The 18,857-nt window shown below is 54.3% G+C and overlaps 2 protein-coding genes across 3 annotated transcripts in view; both read left to right on the forward strand.

Moving 5' to 3' along the window:
- Positions 1-3,074: 3,074 nt before the first annotated feature.
- On the forward strand, positions 3,075-5,010 carry HES6 (hes family bHLH transcription factor 6). Of its 2 annotated transcripts, XM_049614568.1 has the most exons (5): positions 3,075-3,368; positions 3,443-3,529; positions 3,648-3,729; positions 3,949-4,389; positions 4,662-5,010. In XM_049614568.1, exons 1-4 carry the CDS (start codon positions 3,288-3,290, stop codon positions 4,371-4,373), a joined length of 675 nt encoding a protein of 224 aa, XP_049470525.1. In that variant the 5' UTR covers positions 3,075-3,287; the 3' UTR covers positions 4,374-4,389; positions 4,662-5,010. The 2 variants fall into 2 exon arrangements, with proteins under 2 accessions (XP_049470525.1, XP_049470524.1); XM_049614567.1 differs by having other exon boundaries at positions 3,076-3,368; positions 3,949-5,010.
- A 132-nt stretch (positions 5,011-5,142) lies between these two features.
- ILKAP (ILK associated serine/threonine phosphatase) overlaps positions 5,143-18,857 on the forward strand; it is a 45,474-nt gene continuing 31,759 nt past the window's right edge. Inside the window, exon 1 of the mRNA XM_049614461.1 lies at positions 5,143-5,212. Coding sequence (XP_049470418.1) covers positions 5,143-5,212 — 70 coding nt within the window. The remainder of the gene's footprint in view (positions 5,213-18,857) is intronic.

The raw sequence follows: 18,857 nt of genomic DNA on the forward strand, positions 1-18,857 counted from the left end.
ATCAGTCCAAGGGACAAATGGCAGGAAATGGGTCCACTAGAGGAGGCTGTGCAAAGGAGAGAGAGGGCCTGGTGGCCCAGAGATGGAACAGCCAGGCTTCTTGGAGGAAAAGGCCAAGCCAGCCAATCAACTAAGGGAAATTGAGGCTAACTTCAAAGATGGGGCCTTGGGCAACTTCTGGTCCAACCAAGGATTTTGTTGACTCCTATACCCTGCTCTGTCCTTGTACCTCAGGGTATTTGGTCACACTGAGGCATATCCTAGCACCTAATTTCTCCTTCCTTCAACTCTAGACGGTGTTCCTCAAACCCCACCTTCCTTTGTAAGACAAGCTTTTTGAGGACCTTCGCCCTCCCTTCAGCCTCCTCCCTTCTCATGACAATAGTCACCTATCCTTTTGTTTTTATAAAGTCAACTTTATTTAATGTCCTGTAACCATAATAAGACTTTCTTGCCTTCTCTATGGATTGATCCTAAATGTTGAGCCCCCATGAACAGTGTTATATTGTTGTGACTGTGGAAGAATTGTTAGCTTCTGAGTCAGTCAGTATGTTGAGATCACAGTTCTCTTTGGGAGGAGCTTTTTGTTTTTCCTGGAATTACTAGTTGCTTCTCATTTTTTGCTTGCACTATCCGCCTTTATCATGTCTTCCCCCCCAAACCCATACTCCATCTAATCAAGTGTTCTATTGATCTTTTCCCAAAGGCCTCCCCCAGAGCACTGACCATCCTGTTCCAACATGGACTGCCTCTCATGGAGAGCATCCTAAAATACCTGTTTGGCCTTATTCAAACAATACAATGGATAAGGGGAGGCATATTCATCAGACCACGAGAAATAGCACTGAGTCTATTTTTTAATATCTCAGATTCTCAAAGTAGGGGTGGAAACATAATTGTAGTTACTTGGGGGTCTCCTTCCCTGGAGTGATGTCTAAGTGATTAAGAACAGTAAAGTCACAGGCCAGTTATGTGCTCTCTTGGGTTCCACACTGAACCCCCTCCCCTCCCGTCAGCCCCTCCACTAGGTGTAGGGAGAGAAGGGCAGTTGGGGTTCTGAGCAGCCACATGAGGGGGAAGGAAGGAAGAGAGCTGAGCTTTCTGGCATGTGGAGGAGACCGAGAACAAGGGATGACTGAAATAAAGGAGTAGGTTTCTACCTGGGTGAACAATGCTGGGCTGGAGAGGTCTTCGAAGACTGCCCAAAGAGAGGCAAACAAGAGGCTGAGTGTGGACAGGTGAAAAGCAACAGAAGAAACTCTTGGGTACTTGTGGAGGTCAGTGAGGTGACTTTGGGAAACTGCAAACCTCTCATCAAACTTGCCTGCCTATAACGGTCCTTCTGGTGGGGAGCCCAAAGTGAAATACTCACAGGGAGGGCTGCAAGATCCACCTTCAGGTGGCTGGGGTGGGGGATACCTGTGGCCTAGTCCTACCACCCACTACACTGCAGTCCCTGGATGTTTCCTTCCCCTGCTGCTTTCCAGCCAGGCTTGGGGCATCCCCTCACCCTGCCTATCCCCCCGGGCTCTGCCGAGGCCCAACTCTGCTGGAGGTAGATAGGAGGTCCTAGGTACCCTTGACGAGGGATGGTTAGAGCTTGGAGGGGTGCAGACCAGACCCTGACAATCCCAAACCCTGGTGAGTGGTTCAGGACTGGGTAAAGGCAGGACTACTGTGGGGCAGGTGCACTCCCACCAGCAAGAGGAATAAGGAAGCAGAGACCTAAACAGTGAGGAAATAGACATTTGAAGGTGTTTGAAGCATTCCAGGTGGAAGGCTCGGTGGGTGCAAAGGCCTGGTGGCCGGAACCCATCTTGCCATTCCAGCTTTGCTTTGCTGTGAAGGTTACCTAGGCCGGTGGAGCAGGGAACAGGCCGGGATCCCCAGGGTGCTGCCCCAGGGCGCGGGCCCCACCGACCATTCACCCCACCAGCGGGAAGGCCAGTCTGGCAGATGGGCGGCCCGCGGTGGGGGCGGCGGTCGTCTGGCGGACACAGGCTCACCCGCCCTCCGCCGCCGGACAAAGCGGGCCTAGACAAAGGCGCGGCCAACACCTGTCGCTCTTGGCTCGGCCCCCGCTTTTCTCCACCGAAGCGGCTGCAGCTGCCAACTGTCATGGGCATCAAGTTACGGGGACCAGACGGCGACCTACGCGAGCCTGGGCGAGGGGAGGGCTGAGAGAAAAGGGAGCCGAGGGGGAGGGGGGGCGGGGGACGAAGGAGACTGCCACAGGGAGGGAAGCCGGGACGAATGAACGAGAGTGGGGACCAGGGAAGGACAGGCGAGGAGCGGGGAGGGCTAGGAAGAGTGGGCGCGGCGGGGAACCAGGGCAGGGTGTGTGTATGGGGGTGGGGAGGGGGAACTGGGAAGGAGGACAGGGAGATCAGTGGGGGACAGGGGAGCGAAGGCGATTAGGGGGACATGGAGAGCTCAGGGGGACAGCGATGATGATTAGAAAAGGAGGGGCGGCTGGTGGGGGCGTGGTACCAGAGAAGGAGCGGGGGAAGGGTGACCAGAGAAGGAGCTCCCCGAAGAGGAGGGGCGGTGTCGCGGGACCCGCCCCACTAGGATCCCCGCGAAGGCGGAGGGCTGTGTCGAGGGTCGAGACGGGACCCACACTTCCGCAAGAAAGTCAAAGGAGTCCTGGGGCCCGCTCCCAACCCCGCTACCCCATGGGTCTCTATCTCTCCGGGGTTCCGCAGCTATCCCAACCCGGACCCTTAGACCTTCCCAGGTCCAGAGACCGCGGCCTTGACTGCGGTTCTGCCCTCCACAATCCAGCACCCCGACACTCGGGCAGGAGCGCTCCTCTCCGGAGGCACCTTGCACGAACTAAGACAAGTGTGAATGCACGAATGAGCTCCTGCTCCCACGCACAGCAGACCTGGGGGCCCTGCTCAGGTAGGGAGGAAAACAAACGCCCCCCCCCCCCCCGTCACAGCGCACCGGGTCACCGCCCCCTCGGGTGCCCCAAGCCGCCGGCGTTGCGCGGAGGCCCGGCTGGGGGCCCCGCCCGCCGGCCACGCCCCACCAGCTGCCTGTGGACCCAGGCGGCGGGGCCGGACAAAGCGCGCCGCTCCCATTGGCCGCGGCGCGCCTAGAAGCCGGCGGCTCCAGGGCCGCGCGGCCAATCCGTGCATTGAAATGCAAATAAGGGGCTATAAAAGGGGCGGGGCCTCGGCCGGCGGAAGACGCGAAGGAGCGAGGGCTGCGGCGGGCCCGGCGGCGCGCTGCGAGGGGCGCGGGCGCTCGTCGCGCTTGCGGCGCTCTGGGCGGTGCGGGTCATGGCTCCGCCCCTGGCGCCCGGCCGGGACCGTGCGGGCCGAGAGTTTGAGGACGCCTGGGAGACTCGGGGGGACCGCAAGGTGCGGGCCGGGGCCGCAGGCGGGCAGGCGGGCGGGAGGCCCGGGACCTGGGCTCAGTCGCCCGCTTCCCGCAGGCCCGGAAGCCCCTGGTGGAGAAGAAGCGGCGCGCGCGGATCAACGAGAGCCTTCAGGAGCTGCGGCTGCTGCTGGCGGGCGCCGAGGTGAGACGGGCGCGCGGGCCGGCGGGCGCCCGGGGGCTGCTGGGCGGAGAGCGGGGGGCGCGGCCCTGCCCGGCCTCACCGGCCCCCCACACGCCCCCCGGCGCTCCCGCCCGCGCAGGTGCAGGCCAAGCTGGAGAACGCCGAGGTGCTGGAGCTGACGGTGCGGCGCGTGCAGGGCACGCTGCGGGGCCGGGCGCGCGGTGAGTGGCGGTGGGGCGCGCGGGCGGGGCGCGTTCGCCCGGCCCGCCCCCGCCTCGGAATGGGGTCTTCCCCGCCCGGCGCCCCGGTACAGCCCGCGCCCGGGGCTCCTCCGGGTCTCCTGGGTGAGCCCTGTCCCCGCGGGCTGGGACGGGCCTGGCCACCGCAGTCGCTGCTTACCGGACGGGGCGCCGCTCTCTCCCTCCCACTCCCGGGTGCAGAGCGCGAGCAGCTGCAGGCGGAAGCAAGCGAGCGCTTCGCGGCCGGCTACATCCAGTGCATGCACGAGGTGCACACGTTCGTGTCCACGTGCCAGGCCATCGATGCCACCGTCGCCGCAGAACTCCTCAACCACCTGCTCGAGTCCATGCCTCTGCGCGAGGGCAGCAGCTTCCGGGATCTGCTGGGGGACGCCCTGGCCGGGTCTCCGGGAGCCCCTGGGCGAAGCGGCTGGCCCACGGGAGGGGTCTTGGGGTCCCCTCTGCCCAGTCCCCCGGGCCCCGGGGACGACCTGTGCTCTGACCTGGAGGAGGCCCCCGAGGCTGAACTGAGCCGAGCGCCTGCTGAAGGGCCAGACTTGGTGCCAGCAGCCCTGGGCAGCCTGACCGCTGCTCGCATAGCCCAGAGCGTCTGGAGGCCTTGGTGACTAACTCCAGCCCCAGGTTTGCAAGGGTGGGTGTGGCCTTCCCTTGCTCCGTTCCAGCCTCCCTGGGGACAGATGTGGTGGGGGCAGGGGCCTGAATGTCTCCCAGATCTGCCTGCCCTCTTCCTCCAGTGAGTGGGTTGCAGGGCAGTCCAGGATGACCAGCCCATTCAGGCCCCTAGCCCTGTTTCTTAAGCGAGTATCTCTTGGGGACCCCCAGCCCCGGGTTGGGTGGAGGGTGGGAGCTGCAGGCCGCGGGAAGAATCCTACAGAGCTACCGCGGTTCTCCAGAACTGCAGGTGGCCCAGCCTTCCCAGGTACTGTGTGGATCTGGGGGCAGAAGTGCTGAAACCCTCCTCCGTGCCGGGCACTAGTGTCGGGGACAGAGGGAGACCTCAGACCCTGGCGGCCCTGGCCTGAGCAGAAGCTTGAACTTGCCACTTCATTCAGGACATGGTGCATTCATTCAGGACACAGGAGGCAGGTGCATTCCCCAGCATTGCCAGTCCTCTGCCAGACAGAAGCAAAGTCTCCCTGAACGCCTCGCATTTAGCACACTTGGAGTTTGTGTATTAGGTTACCAACAAATGTTCCAGTTTTATTAAATAAAGGATTTTGGAGAGTTAGTTACCCTTCAGAAGTATGACTGATGTGGTGTCTTTACTGAGTCTAATGTGTAAACACTAAACTAAGGAAGGGCATTTTTCTTGTATCTAATGCTGGTGGATGTTTCTAAAACCTCTCACCCTTTGTCAGCAAAGTGAGGAGTAGAATGGTGGTGGAGACGAGACCCCCGTGCGACTTCTCACAGTGGATGGTGCGTCCACCTCCCTGGGAGATGGGTACCACCGGCTTGGGGTTTGTCTCCAGAGTAACTAAGCACCAGGGAAACAGCCTGTCCCGGGACCATTCTCTGGTACATGAGCTCCTAGGGATAAACTCATTCCTACTTCCTAGCCATGTGGCTTGGAAGTTTCTTTCAAAGCCCTGTGTCAGGATCCATGAGCATGAGGCAGACGTCAGTCTCCCCGTGTTAGGTTGTGGGTTGCCCCTCTTCCTGACTAGAGGGAGCTGCCCTCAGTGCCAGGCAGTTCAGGGACACGGAGACCCTCCCGGTGCATGGCTTGAAGTCTAAGCGCCATGGCTCTGGGCAGCTTGGGCTGAAGATCAAACTGCGCCCAAGAGGCCAGGAGCCTTGGAAGGAGGGCGATGGGATGGGCAGTTGGGGAATGGGGAGCTTGCCCTCCTGGGCTGGGGCAGGGCCTGCAGATAGCACGTGGTCAGTTGACAGTCACGCCACAGGTAGCCCAACTCGGTCGTCTCCTGCTCCAGGACCCAAAGCAGCTTGGGTTGCCAGTGCCCAGACTGGGGCTGAGGTGTGACGACTCAGGATTGTCACCTGGGTCTCCTCTCTGGTTGTGCGCCTTTGCTTCAAGAACATCTTTCTCAACAGCCCTCTTACAAAAGCCCCCCAACGGGTCCTGCCCACCAGGAGGGGGGGTTCACATTGGCTCCCCTCTGGTTCAATCTCAGATCTCAGCCACTAGCCTACATAACCAGATGCACCTTATTTTTATACAAATATATTATTATTTTTTTTAATTTGCATCCAAGCTAGTTAGCACATAGTGCAACAATGATTTCAGGAGTACAGTCCTTAGTGCCCCTTATCCATTTAGCCCATCCCCCCTCCCACAACCCCTCCCGTAACCCTCTGTTTGTTCTCCATATTTAAGAGTCTCTTAGGTTTTGTCCCCCTCCCTGTTTTTATATCATTTTTGCTTCCCTCCCCTTATGTTCATCTGTTGTGTCTTAAAGTCCTCATATGAGTGAACTCATAGGATTTTTGTCTTTCTCTGAATGACTAATTTCACTTAACCTAATACCCTCCAGTTCCACTCATGTAGTTGCAAACGGCAAGATTGCATTCTTTTTGATTGCCGAGTAATACTCCATTGCATATAATACCACATCTTCTTTATCCATTCACCCATCGATGGACATTTGGGCTCTTTCCATACTTTGGCTGCTGTTGATAGCACTGGTATAAACATCAGGGTGCACGTATCCCTTCAAAACAGCATACTTGTATCCCTTCGATAAATACTTAGTAGTGCAATTCCTAGGTCGTGGGGTGGTTCTGTTTTTAATTTTTTGAGGAACCTCCATACTGTTTTCCAGAGTGGCTGCACAGTTTAGATGCACCTTATTTTTAGCGACTGGGGATGAGTTGGTGGGATGGGGTCGGAGAGGCAGGTCCGTAGGAGAGGTCTCAAGAGGGATGGGAACATTATTCCTGGGATTATTTTAGCTGTCCCAGACAAACTGACATAGGAGGTGTCCACAGAGACACAGATGGAGAGCAGGTCCCCCTGCAAAACCTCTGTTGCATGTGGCTTCTAGCAGCACACAAAGGCCACTGTGATGAGCTCTGATGCCATTAGGGGGGACTGTTTTGAAGCATCAACTCCTTCCTCTCATATGCACACTTGTCACATTCTCCCAGAGGCCCTGGACTCACTAGGCCACGGGACTCACTAGGCTGAAGAAGAGGCTAGTGCTTTCAGAACAGCTACATCCCCTCTGGAGGCTTGAAAGTGAATCCGTTTCCTTTCCTTTTCCTGCTTCAGAGGCCACCGACATTCTTTGGCTGGTGGCCCCCTTCCTCCAGCTTCTAAGCCAGTAACAATGCATCTACCTTTGTGCCTCCCTCTTCCTTCTACTTTTAAGGAACCTCATGATGATATTTGGGCCCACCTGGACAATCCAGGAGACTCTCCCTGTCTCAGGGCCCTCAATCCTTAATCAGGTTTGCAACACCTCTTTTGCCACGTAAGGTGACACACTCACAGTTTCTGGGAATGACGACACGGACATATTTGGGGGACCATTATTCTGCCCAGGCATTCTACCTTCCATCAAGACACGGTGTGGTGCCAGCCTTCCACACAGCCGTTGGATTCGGTCCCCTCCGACCTCTCAGGGGCTCTGCTGCATCACTAATCCCTCCTCCCTCTGGATCATTCTACAAAGCTGTAATCTCTCCGTCTGGAGAAAGAGGAGACACAATCCCCCTGGACCTGCCATCCCTGGTTAGGCTCTGCCTCATTTTTCTGCTCTAAAGCAACATTCCTTAAAAGCACTGTTTACACTAGCTGTGTCCACTTCTGCACCTCACTCCCCTTCCCTCCTCTGCAGTCAGGCCGTTCTTCCCCTCCTCTCCAAGGAACCTGCCCTGGCCAAGATCTCCAGCGACCGTTTCCAGACCCGGGGATTCTGTCTCAAGTTTCAGCTTGCCCAACCTTCTTCCAGTGAAGCACTCCTCCTGGGTTATCACTCCCTCCCTCCGGAAAGTCCACTTCAAAAACCCCCAATCCTTCAGGCTGTCACTGGCCATCCTCAGTCTCCTTTGCTGACCAACCTCTGAATGAGGGCGTACACGTTCAGGACTCTGTGTCCTTCCCTGTCACCCCTGCCCTGGCCCATTTGGCTTGTTCCATCGTGTGCCCTTGATGCAAAGCCCATCTCTATCCTTGTCGGCCCCTCTATCCTCAGGTCCACTCAACACCTCCACTCAGACGTCGGATGCGCATCACAAACCATAGCCAGAGCACAGCCGACTCTCGGCCCCAAACGCACCGTCACTGCGCCAGTCGTTGCCCCTTCACGGCACCCCATTGACTACGGAAGATACCTATACAAGCCACACTCTTTTCCTGTCACCTCCCCTCCACTCAATCAAGTGCATGAGCCCTACTCCAAACTCCAGTTTCCAACCGTCATCTTTCCACCGGCAGAGGGCTAGGCACCCTCATCTCACCTTTAACCTGGACTTGGGCAGCAGGCCTAGCTCGCCTCCCCACTCCCACGTGGGGCGTCTGGCAGCGGCCTTCAAGGCCGGACCAGAGACCAGCTGCCTCCGCGGATCCTCCCTCCCGCAGTTCTGCTCTGGCCTCGGGCCTTGGAGAGCAACCTGAGAGCGGGGGTGCGGCCAGTCTCGCTCAGCGCCGAGCGCGGGGGAAAGCGGCCGGATTTGGGAATGAGCGAGCGGAGCTCCAGGGGTCTCGGGCCAGACTCCCACGGCGCGCAGCTCTCGGACGCGCCGCACCGACTAGGAGGAACTCCGGGGACTTTTCCCAGGCTTTCTGGAGGCTTTGCCTTGGCCCCGCCCCCGCCCCCGCCTCGGCCCGCCCCGCCCCGCCCCGCCCCGCCCGAGGCGAGCCGCTGAGCCTCCTGGGAGATGTAGTTCTCGTCCTTCCACTTCCCCTTCCGCGAGGCCGCTGCAGGCTGAGCCGGGACCGCGACTCCCAGAGGCCTGCGGGCCCGGAGGCCACGCCCCTCCCGGCGAGCGTCCCGACCCAGGCGCCGGCCAGGATCCTCGCACAGTCGGGTAAGTGGCCGTGTGGCCGGTCGCGTCCGGAGTGCCGTCCCTTCGGCAGCCCTGGCACCAAGAGAGGACGCGAGGCAGGCGCCGGCGCCCCGCAGCTCGAGCCGCGCGTCCGCGTGTGGACGCGAAGGCCAAGGGCGTCTCGGCCGGCCGGGCAGTCGCTGCGCGGGCCGCCGCCCGGGGTCGCCGACCGCCGCGGGTCCCGGGAGGCCGGGGGTATTGAAAGAGCAGCCAAAGCCACCAGCGACGGGGGTCGAGAAGGAGGGGGTCGTTCCAGGCTGTGGAACGGAAGCAGGTTTGTTGAGGAGGGGGACACGAGCCTTGCTGACGGTGCCGGAGACCGAGCCCCGGCTTCGCGCAGCCTTCACTCTCCGCCTGCGCTGAGCGAGCACCTGTTGTGTGCTGCGGTCCGAGACACACTGACCGGACCCCTGCTGCCGTGGACCCTTGCATTCTCTAAAGACGGCCGAGAGCCCACAGCGAGCCACTGGCCACCGCACACTGCCCAGAGGGAGACAGTGGCATCGCTTTTGAGAGCAACCGGGGAAGCCCAGAGCTTATCAGATTATTAATGTCTGTCCTTGGGTTTAGATGGGTCTAGAAGCGATAAGGTTTTAAACTGGTGACCAAGAGGCCTCCTGGATTGTCGTGGGAGCACCCAGGCATCTTACCCGGCTAGACCTGCGCTGCTGCGTCGTTGTCGTTGCCTCGCTGTCCGTCTGCCATCAGCAGATGACACTAGGGGTACCGTCTTCTTGCCCCTCCAGATCCTGCCCCGCCTTGACCTCGGAAATCTGCTACGTGCCCTTAGACATCCAAGTCAATAAGCATTCCGTGGACCTTGTCACCCCTCTCTGTCGAGCTGGCTCCCAAACCTTAAGCTCCTACCTTCTGTCTTACCCACTCTCTCCAGCCGAACTTGTTAGACCTCCCTGGGACCTAATCACTGTCCTAGTTTCCTTCACAGTCCAGTTTCTTGAAAATAACTTCTGTTCTCATTGTCTTCACTTCCTCACCTGCTTGCTTATCACAAAATTTCACCCCGGCCTACATTTCCCATCACTGTCCTGGAAACTTCTAGAAGTCTCCGAGGAAGTCCTTACTGCCAAGTAGACCCTTTAGTTTTCTTCTGCCTAAATATTGCAGCATTTAACACTGACAGTAACCTCATGCTTTTTAAAAACCCCGGCCGGGTCTCGTGTTCTGCTTCCTCTTCAACCCTTCCTTCTCAGATCCGAGACGGCTGTCAGCCCACCCTTTAAGTGTTGCCGTGTCCTGTGTCCCTTTCTGTAGCCCGCTTATCTCTAGACTACAATCCGTATGATCCCTGTGGCGTTCCCTCCTGTGTGGCTGGGTCCACACTTGACTTCCGGCCCAGCTGGGCTCTCTAGAGCTCTCGTGGGGTTTATCCAGATGCCGCTGGCTGTTGCCTTTCGACACCCCACAGGTTCTAAAGACACAGCAAGTGCAACCTGAGCTCTGCTCTCCTGCAAAACCTGTGCCTCCTGTCGTGTTCTGGATCCCTGGCCATCCTCAACCACCCAGGGCAGACCCCTGACAGGGAGACACCTTGTCCTTCAGCCCCTCCAGCCCACGCAATTGGCGTCCAGGAGCCACCAATTCTCCCTTGTTAATAGCGCTAATGAATGAATGAGTGAATGAGTTTGCATCTTCCTTGTCCCCGCTGTCCCTGCTGCCACATTCTTATTTCAGGTTCTTACCTCCCACCTGGAGAATGGGAATGGTCCTTAAGAAAACCACACCCAGTCTTACCTCCTGAACTTCGGTCCTTCAAAAGCCTGACCCGGGGGCGCCTGGGTGGCGCAGTCGGTTAAGCGTCCGACTTCAGCCAGGTCACGATCTCGCGGTCCGTGAGTTCGAGCCCCGCGTCGGGCTCTGGATGGCTCGGAGCCTGGAGCCTGCTTCCGATTCTGTGTCTCCCTCTCTCTCTGCCCCTCCCCCGTTCATGCTCTGTCTCTCTCTGTCCCAAAAATAAATAAAAAACGTTAAAAAAAAATGAGAAAAAAAAAAAAAAAAAAAGCCTGACCCTGCAGATTAGCAAAGTGTGGGAGGCCCATGACCCAGGGGTCTGCTCGGAGCCCCACCGCCAGGCCCCTCTCCTCTGCTCCCACCCCCTTGCCTGGGGTGGGACCGGCTGCCCGCCACCGCCCCGCAGTCCTCTCCCATTGCCTTCAAGGTTGAGAAGGTTTTCCTGGTCACCCTGGTTAGAGGCGGTTTTCAAGTTTCTTTTGATGCTGTATTTCAGACAACGTTTACTTATTCTTTCACGGTATTCATTGGATACCTGCTCTTCGTCAAGCATTATTCTCGTTGCTGGAGATAAAGCTTCTTCTCAAGCTCATACTGTTATGAGGGAAACAGACCAAAAACACACGATATGGCAGGCAGTGTTCCAGGCCAAAGAACATACAGTGGGTCGAGAGGCCAGGGAGTAATGGTGTGGAAACAGCGTGCAGGTTTAGGAAGGCTGGTTAGGAACCACCTGTCTGGTAGGTTTCATCTGAGCAGAGAACGGATGATGTGAAGGAAGGAGCAGGCAGCTCTCCTGAGAAGGAACGTTCCAGGGAGAGGAAGTAGCAAGTGCAAAGGCCGAAAGTGGGGTGTGTGGGGCCAGTTCCAGGGCCGGTGCAGCTGGGTCCCTACAGTCTTGTAACAAGTGCTCCTTGGGGCTCGTGGGGGTCTCAGTCGGTTAAGCGGTTGAACGTCTGACTTGGTTTCGGCTCAGATCATGATCTCGTGGTTCGTGAGCGTGAGCCCCGAGTCAGGCTCTGCGCTGACAGCTCAGAGCCTGCTTGGATTCCCAGTCTCTCTCTCTCTCTCTCTCTCTCTCTCTCTCTCTCTGCCTTTCCCCCTCTTCCTTTCCCTCCCCTGCTTGCTCTTGTGCTCTCTCTCCCTTTCAAAATAAATAAACTTAAGAAAAAAATGTTCCTTGTTTTTTCTGTATTTCTTTCAATAATAACAGCAATACCATATGTTCATTAACACCAGGTGCCAGGAGACTCTGTGCGTGATCTTGTCCGTTCCTCAAATGTCACGGTGACCCTCTGGGGGAGGTATTTACTACTGCTCTCCCTTTTACAGATGAGGAAACTGAGGCTCAGATAGGTTAAGTAACTGTTCCTAAACTAGATTTTTATTTTATTTTATTTATTTATTTTTTTTTAATTTTTTTTTTCAACGTTTTTTATTTATTTTTGGGACAGAGAGAGACAGAGCATGAACGGGGGAGGGGCAGAGAGAGAGGGAGACACAGAATCGGAAACAGGCTCCAGGCTCCGAGCCATCAGCCCAGAGCCCGACGCGGGGCTCGAACTCACAGACCGCGAGATCGTGACCTGGCTGAAGTCGGACGCTTAACCGACTGCGCCACCCAGGCGCCCCTAGATTTTTATTTTAAAAGCAATACACACCCCCAGGAAAAAGCAAGCATTACAGAAGGCCTGCCGTGGACAGTCTGGGTCCTCCTTCTCTCTTCTTGCCCCATACCTTCCTCCCTCTCTCCAGGAGTCCCCACGGTTAACAATTTCTTGGGTGACCTCTTTGATCCTTCCCATGCACCTGCAAGCATATATATCTGGGAAAAATGTCTTTTTCTTTTTCTGCCAATGGGACCATTCTGTACATGCGATTCTGCAACTTTTTTTTTTAATTTTTTTTTAAACGTTTATTTATTTTTGAGACAGAGAGAGACAGAGCATGAACGGGGGAGGGGCAGAGAGAGAGGGAGACACAGAATCTGAAACGGGCTCCAGGCTCTGAGCTGTCAGCCCAGAGCCCGACGCGGGGCTCGAACTCACGGACCGCGAGATCATGACCTGAGCCGAAGTCGGCCGCTTAACCGACTGAGCCACCCAGGCGCCCCCGATTCTGCAACTTTTTTAACCCAACAGTAGAATCGTCTATTCAGCGCTGTGGGCCACGCCCCCGCTGCGTGCCAAGCAAGCACTGTCCTCGGCACCAGGGACACAGTAGTGAAGAGGAAAAGCCCCTCCCTCACGGGGCCCCCCTGGCCCACCACGTGGCCTCGGGCAGCCTTCTTGCCCACATTAACCTCACCAAGGGTGTAGAGAGGGTTTCCGAGGTTTCTCCAAGACCGGTACTCAGCGAACATCCTGTGTACTTTGCACATGCTTCTAGAATTAAAGTGGCCCGGCAAATGGTATGTCGGTGAAATTGTCAGATCATTGCCTTGAAAAACTGTCTGCGTTACACTTCCGCCTTCAGCAGAGGAGGGGAATTTTCTACACTGTCTTTATTTTTTTTTTATGTTTATTCTTGAAAGAGAGACAGAGCACGAGCAGGGGGAGGGGCAGAGAGAGAGGGAGACATAGAACCTGAAACAGCTCCAGGCTCCGAGCTGTCAGCACAGAGCCCAATGTGGGGCTCGAACCCATAAACCCCAAGATCATGACCTGAGCCGAAGTCGGACGCTTAATTGAGCCACCCAGGCGCCTGTCCCATCTACACTGCCTTTAGTGGCAGACATCCCTATTTCACTGATTTACTACCATGAAAAAAAGTTTGTTTAGGGGCGCCTGGGTGGCTCAGTCAGTTAAGCATCCGACTTCGGCTCAGGTCATGATCTCACAGTCCGTGAGTTCGAGCCGCACCTCAGGCTCTGTGCTGACGGCTCGGAGCCTGGACCTGCTTCGGGTTCTGTGTCTCCCTCTCTCTCTGCCCCTCCCCCGCTCATGCTCTGTCTCTCTCTGTCTCAAAATAAATAAAAACATTTTAAAAAGTTTTATAAAAAAAAAGTTTAAGGGGAGAATATTGAATTTAGTGGGTGCCATTGACATCTGTGGAGGTAATCGCATGTTTTCTTATTTTCGCCCTTTTGCCTGTCCATGTGGAGTATTTTGTGATTGGATTCATCCATAATGAGCCACGCTTCTGGTTTTAACCCAACTGTAGAATCGTCTTAATGGGGTCAAGGTCTTGCTGAATTTGGTTTGTATGTAATTTTATGTAGGATTCTTTTAATAGACTTGATTTTTTTAGAGCAGTTTGAAGTTCATAACAAAACTGAGCAGAAGATAGAGATTTCCCACGTACCCCTGTTCCCACACACACACGACTTACCCCCTGATCAGTATCCCCCACCCGAGTGGTCTGTTTGTTGCAGTCGATGAGCCCACCCATCATTATCTCCCAAAGTCCCTAGGTGACACTGGGGTCCACTCTAGGTGCTGTACATTCTCTGGGTTGGGACAAATGTCGGGCATGCATCCACCACAGAGTATGATACAGAGCAGTGTCACTGCTCTAAAAATCCTGTGCTCTGCCTGTTCATCTCTCCCTCCCCGCAGTGTCTCACAGTCACGATCTTTTTTACTATCTGCAGAGTTTTACCTTTTCCACAGTGTTTTGTAGGATTTTTTTGCATCAGAATTCTTACAAGGTATTGCTCTATGGTTTTTTTGTACATGCGGTCTTCCTGATTTGGGTGTCTGTGTTAAGCTGCCCCTCTGAAAAGATTGGGAGTCTTGCTGTTTCTTTGTTTTAAGATTTTATTTTTGAGTAATCTCTACACCCAACATGGGGCTCGAGCCCACAACCCTGAGATCAAGAGTTGCAGGCTCCACCGACTGAGCCAGCCAGGCGCCCTGGGAGTCTTGCTTTTATTCCTGTGTGTTCTGGAACAGCTTAAATAGCATTGGGATAACACAGTCCTTAAGTTCTGAAAGTGTACGCCTTGAGGTGACCAGGGCCTAGGGAGTGCAGTGGCAAGAGGTACACTAATTTCAAAAAATTTGTTTTTGGATAGTTTTTTTTAAAGTTTATTTATTTTTGAGAGAGACACAGCATGAGCGGGGGGGAGGGGCAGAGAGACAGAGAATCCCAAGCAGGATCGGCCGCCACTGCCAGCACAGAGCCCGACTCGGGGCTTGAACTCACGAAACCGTGAGATCATGACCGGAGCCGAAACCAGGAGTCAGACCCTTAACCAATGGAACCTCCCAGGTGCCCCAGAGGTGCACTAATTTAAAAAGTTTTCTGTCCGGGCACCTGGGTGGCTCTGTCGGTTAGACATGAGACTCTTCAGCTCAGCTCAGGTCATGATCTCTCCGTTCAGCAGATGGAGCCCCACGTGGGCTCTGCTCTGGCAGCTCCGAGCCTGCTTGGGATTCTCTCTCTCTCTCTCTCTCTCTCTCTCTCTCTCTCTCTCTCCCCCCTCCCATGCTTGTGCTCACGCATGCACGCTCTGTCTCTCTGTCTCAAAAGAAATAGACATCAAAAATAAAAAAAGCTCAAAGCGATTGTCTGCATCGCTCCCTGTAAGCCTTTCCAAGGCATCTGATTGTTTCTCACTCCCATTTCCTGAGTGATGGGCATCTTTTCTCAAGCTTACCAGGTATTTGTGTTTTCCTCAGAGCCAGGTTGGGTGCCCCGTCTACACCTCCAGAGGTCCCTTATAGGTACGGTGTTGGGAGTGCAGGAGCACGAAGGAAACCCGAGAAGGAAGTGGAGGGCCCTGGCAGCCCGCATGGACCCACATAGGCCACTCAGACAAGGCTCGAACCACAGATGGATCCAAGGCTTGACAACACCCCTCCTGCTGTTCGTGGGATGCAACGGGCAGGGCAGGAGCTTGGCCAGGGAGGGAAGCGGCCCCCAGCAGCGGGCCGTCCGGGCTTCCATATTTTCACCTGGCCACTTTTCCGTGTCACCCTGCACAACGGTCCCGGGGAGCTGGCCGCCTTCGGCCATTCTTCCTTCCGTAGTCTGTGCGAGCAAAAAACGGAATCTAGAAAGGGCTCGCGACTTCCTTAGTAGCACCTCTGTCAGCCTGTGCTGGACAGAATGGAAGGAAAATGAGGCAAAAGGGGGTTGGGGGGGGGAGGGCAGGGCCCACCCAATTTGGGGAGCGTACCACAGATCTCCCCTTGCCCGGGGCCAAATTCTCTTTTCTGCCCCTTGTCTCCTCCAAGGCTTGATCGAGCCCCTGGAGGTTTGCCCACTTCTTCAGGATGTTGTATCCAGATCTGCCCCAGTCATTCCACCCGGAGAAACTCCAGTTGGAAGAGCTCTCAGATGGACCAGCAAATTCTAGAGGACTGTAGCTGCCCCAACACTGTATTATGGAAATTTCCAGCAGTACCGTTGACATCTTCCTCGACTTGTATCACATCTGGGCAGCCATCCGTTAATCCATTTTTATTCTTGATGCCTTCAGAGTAAATTCCCCTCCAACATTAACTAGCATCCGTTATTCACAGTCTTTTCCTTTGGATCCAAAACTTACAATGAAGTGCCCTGCTTGTAAGGGAACATCTGCTGAGTTTTGACAAATCTGTACAGTTTTGTAACTCAGACCCTACTGAGATACCAGTAAGAAAGTTCTCTCATGCTCCTCAGACAGTCCCCACTCCCACCCAGAGGCAACCAGTCAGTACCCTGCCTAGCAATACTGGAGCACACAGCAAAAGGAAAAATCAAATTTGTGCTTAATTTTTTTTTGCAGAACAATAAAGTAGGTGAAAAACCATTGAAAAATTTTAAAGTAGGCATATTAAAATTAAAAATATTTTGAAGTTTAAATATTTTATTTATATAAAACCAATTGATGATTTTACTTAACCAGGTTTAATGGAAACAAACAATAATATTTCCAAAGTTTACTACTTATTTTCAGTTGGAGAGAATTGCCGGATTAATTTCCTTTTTATTTTTTTTTAAATGTTTGTTTATTTTGAGACACAGAGAGCATAAGCGGGGGAGGAGAGAGAGAGAGAGAGACAGACAGACAGACACAGAATCCGAAGCAGGCTCCAAGCTCCGAGCTGTCAGCACAGAGCCTGACTCGGGGCTGGAACCCACGAACTGTGGGAACATGACCTGAGCTGAAGTCAGAAACTTAACCCACTTAGACACCCAGGTGCCCAATTTGGATGTGTTTTTTTTTTTTTTTTTTAATTTTTTTTTTCAACTTTTTTTTTTTAATTTATTTTTGGGACAGAGAGAGACAGAGCATGAACGGGGGAGGGGCAGAGAGAGAGGGAGACACAGAATCGGAAACAGGCTCCAGGCTCTGAGCCATCAGCCCAGAGCCTGACGCGGGGCTCGAACTCACGGACCGTGAGATCGTGACCTGGCTGAAGTCGGACGCTTAACCGACTGCGCCACCCAGGCGCCCCTGGATGTGTTTTTAATGTGGGTTTTCGAACAGAGGCAAAAGGCAGCACCTGGGTGGCTCAGCGGGTTAAACCTCTGACTTCAGCTCAGGTCATGATCTCGTGGTTTGTGGGTTCAAGCCCAACATCGGGCTCTGTGCTGACAGCTCAGAGTCTGGAACCTGCTTTGGATTCTGTGTCTCTCTGTCCCTCCTATGCTCATGCTCTTTCTGTGTCTCTCAATAATAAATAAAACCAAAAAAGCTTTTAAAAAATGGCTAAAATGATACATTTGCTGTTAGGTATATTTTACCACAATAAAAAAATCGACTAAGGAAAGTATCAACTGAACTGAATGTAAACACCCCCAGGCCCAGGATTCCAATCCCTGGGCACGTGCCAGTGGGGATGGGTGCCAGTGTTTGCCAAAAGACACGCTTTGGGATGTTCCTACCAGTAGTATTTGTTAGAGCCTCAGACTGGAGACGACTCAGCTGTTCACGGATGCCAGAACGTGCGTAAGGAACCTGCATCCACACCAGGGATTATCACACAGTGAGAAGACAAGGTCAGGTCCGCCCGCTAACAGTTCACACCTACATGGTGCCGAGCGAAAGAAGTCCGGGCTGGAAGAGCGCGCACTGCGTGATTCCATTTATATGAGGTTCAAACCCCCACCAAATGAATCCGTGGCCCTGGTGCCAACCGTGGGGCGTTGTGACTGGAAGTGGTTTCTGGGCGCAAGAAATATTCCGTGTTGCGATCTGAGTCCTCGTCGGCGGGTGTGTTTACTTTGTGAAACTTCATCAAGGAATATACTTGGATTCAGTGTGGATTTCAGTAAAAAAAGTTTACTAAAAAAAAAAAAAAGAAATCGATCATTACAAATAGCAGAAAATTAGGTACTGGGTGGAAATAAAGTAATAAAAATATTTTTTATCTAAAAAGTGAATTATGGTGACATATTTATCCGTGTCTTAAGTGGATAAGGTGTAAAAGTTTCCTAGTACATTTATTTTCCTGGTTAAATGGTCTCAGAAAATGCTCGATCAAGTCTCACTTGTGAAAAGTCAAATATATCCGTAAGTGAGACGTGTATGGCTCATCTCCGTGCCTGAGATGAGGTCCAGAAAATCCTTTTGAGGAAGTGAGCTCTGAGCTGAGTTTGGGGCCTGGGAGGGGGGGGCAGCCAACTTGAGGAGCAGGAAAAAGTTGTTCTAATCAAAGGGAACAAGGGCCCAGGCTTGAGGTCCACAGAACCCGCTGCATCCTGGAGAAAGGAAGGAGCCCAGGGGTCAGGGCCACAGTCAAGGTTTGGGACTCCCGAGGTCAGAGGTATCCATGCCAATGCCCAGTGAGACAATGGAGGGCCTTGTAAGCATAGCAGGGAATTTGGATTTTATTCTACGCAAATGGGAAGCAATTGAGAGACTTAAAGCAGGGGAGGGCAGTGGGCGAAGTTATGTTTTAAAATGATCTCTCTCCCTTGCTGGAAAATCAACCGTAGGAGGACAAGAATCTAACAGAGAGGAGGCAGCGTGATTTGTCTCAGGAAAACGCAGTCATGCCTCAGAGATCTTGGGGGTTCGCTTCCAGACCACCACAGTAAAGCAGATATCGCAGCGAAGTGAGTCTAGTGAGCTCACTGGTCTCCTGGTGCACATGAGAGTTGTGTTTACACGACACTTTAGTGTGCCAGGTGTGTTAACAGCTTCATGTCTACAGGAATGGACAGACTTGAGTTAAAACATTTTATTGCTAAACAACGCTAACCATCATCTGAGCTCTCGGTGAGTCAGAATCCTCTTGCTGGAGGAAGATCTTGCCTCGATGTTCACGGCTGCTTGGTGGTTGTGACCGTTTCCTAAATTAGTCAACAGCGAGGCTGGTCTGGTACATCAAGTGACTCCTCCTTTCGTGGACGGTTTCTCTGTGGCACGTGATGCCGTTTGACGCCACTTTACGCAC

This window comes from Panthera uncia, assembly GCF_023721935.1.
Source record: "Panthera uncia isolate 11264 chromosome C1 unlocalized genomic scaffold, Puncia_PCG_1.0 HiC_scaffold_3, whole genome shotgun sequence".
Taxonomy (NCBI): Eukaryota; Metazoa; Chordata; class Mammalia; order Carnivora; family Felidae; genus Panthera; species Panthera uncia.

What these genes read in the sequence shown, in the direction of transcription:
- HES6 (XM_049614568.1), top strand. Translation starts at nt 3,288, where the DNA reads ATGGCTCCGCCCCTGGCGCCCGGCCGGGACCGTGCGGGCCGAGAGTTT. An exon ending in TGCTGCTGGCGGGCGCCGAG is followed by an intron (nt 3,530 to 3,647) that starts GTGAGACGGGCG and finishes CCGCCCGCGCAG; the next exon opens with GTGCAGGCCAAGCTGGAGAA. An exon ending in GCTGCGGGGCCGGGCGCGCG is followed by an intron (nt 3,730 to 3,948) that starts GTGAGTGGCGGT and finishes TCCCGGGTGCAG; the next exon opens with AGCGCGAGCAGCTGCAGGCG.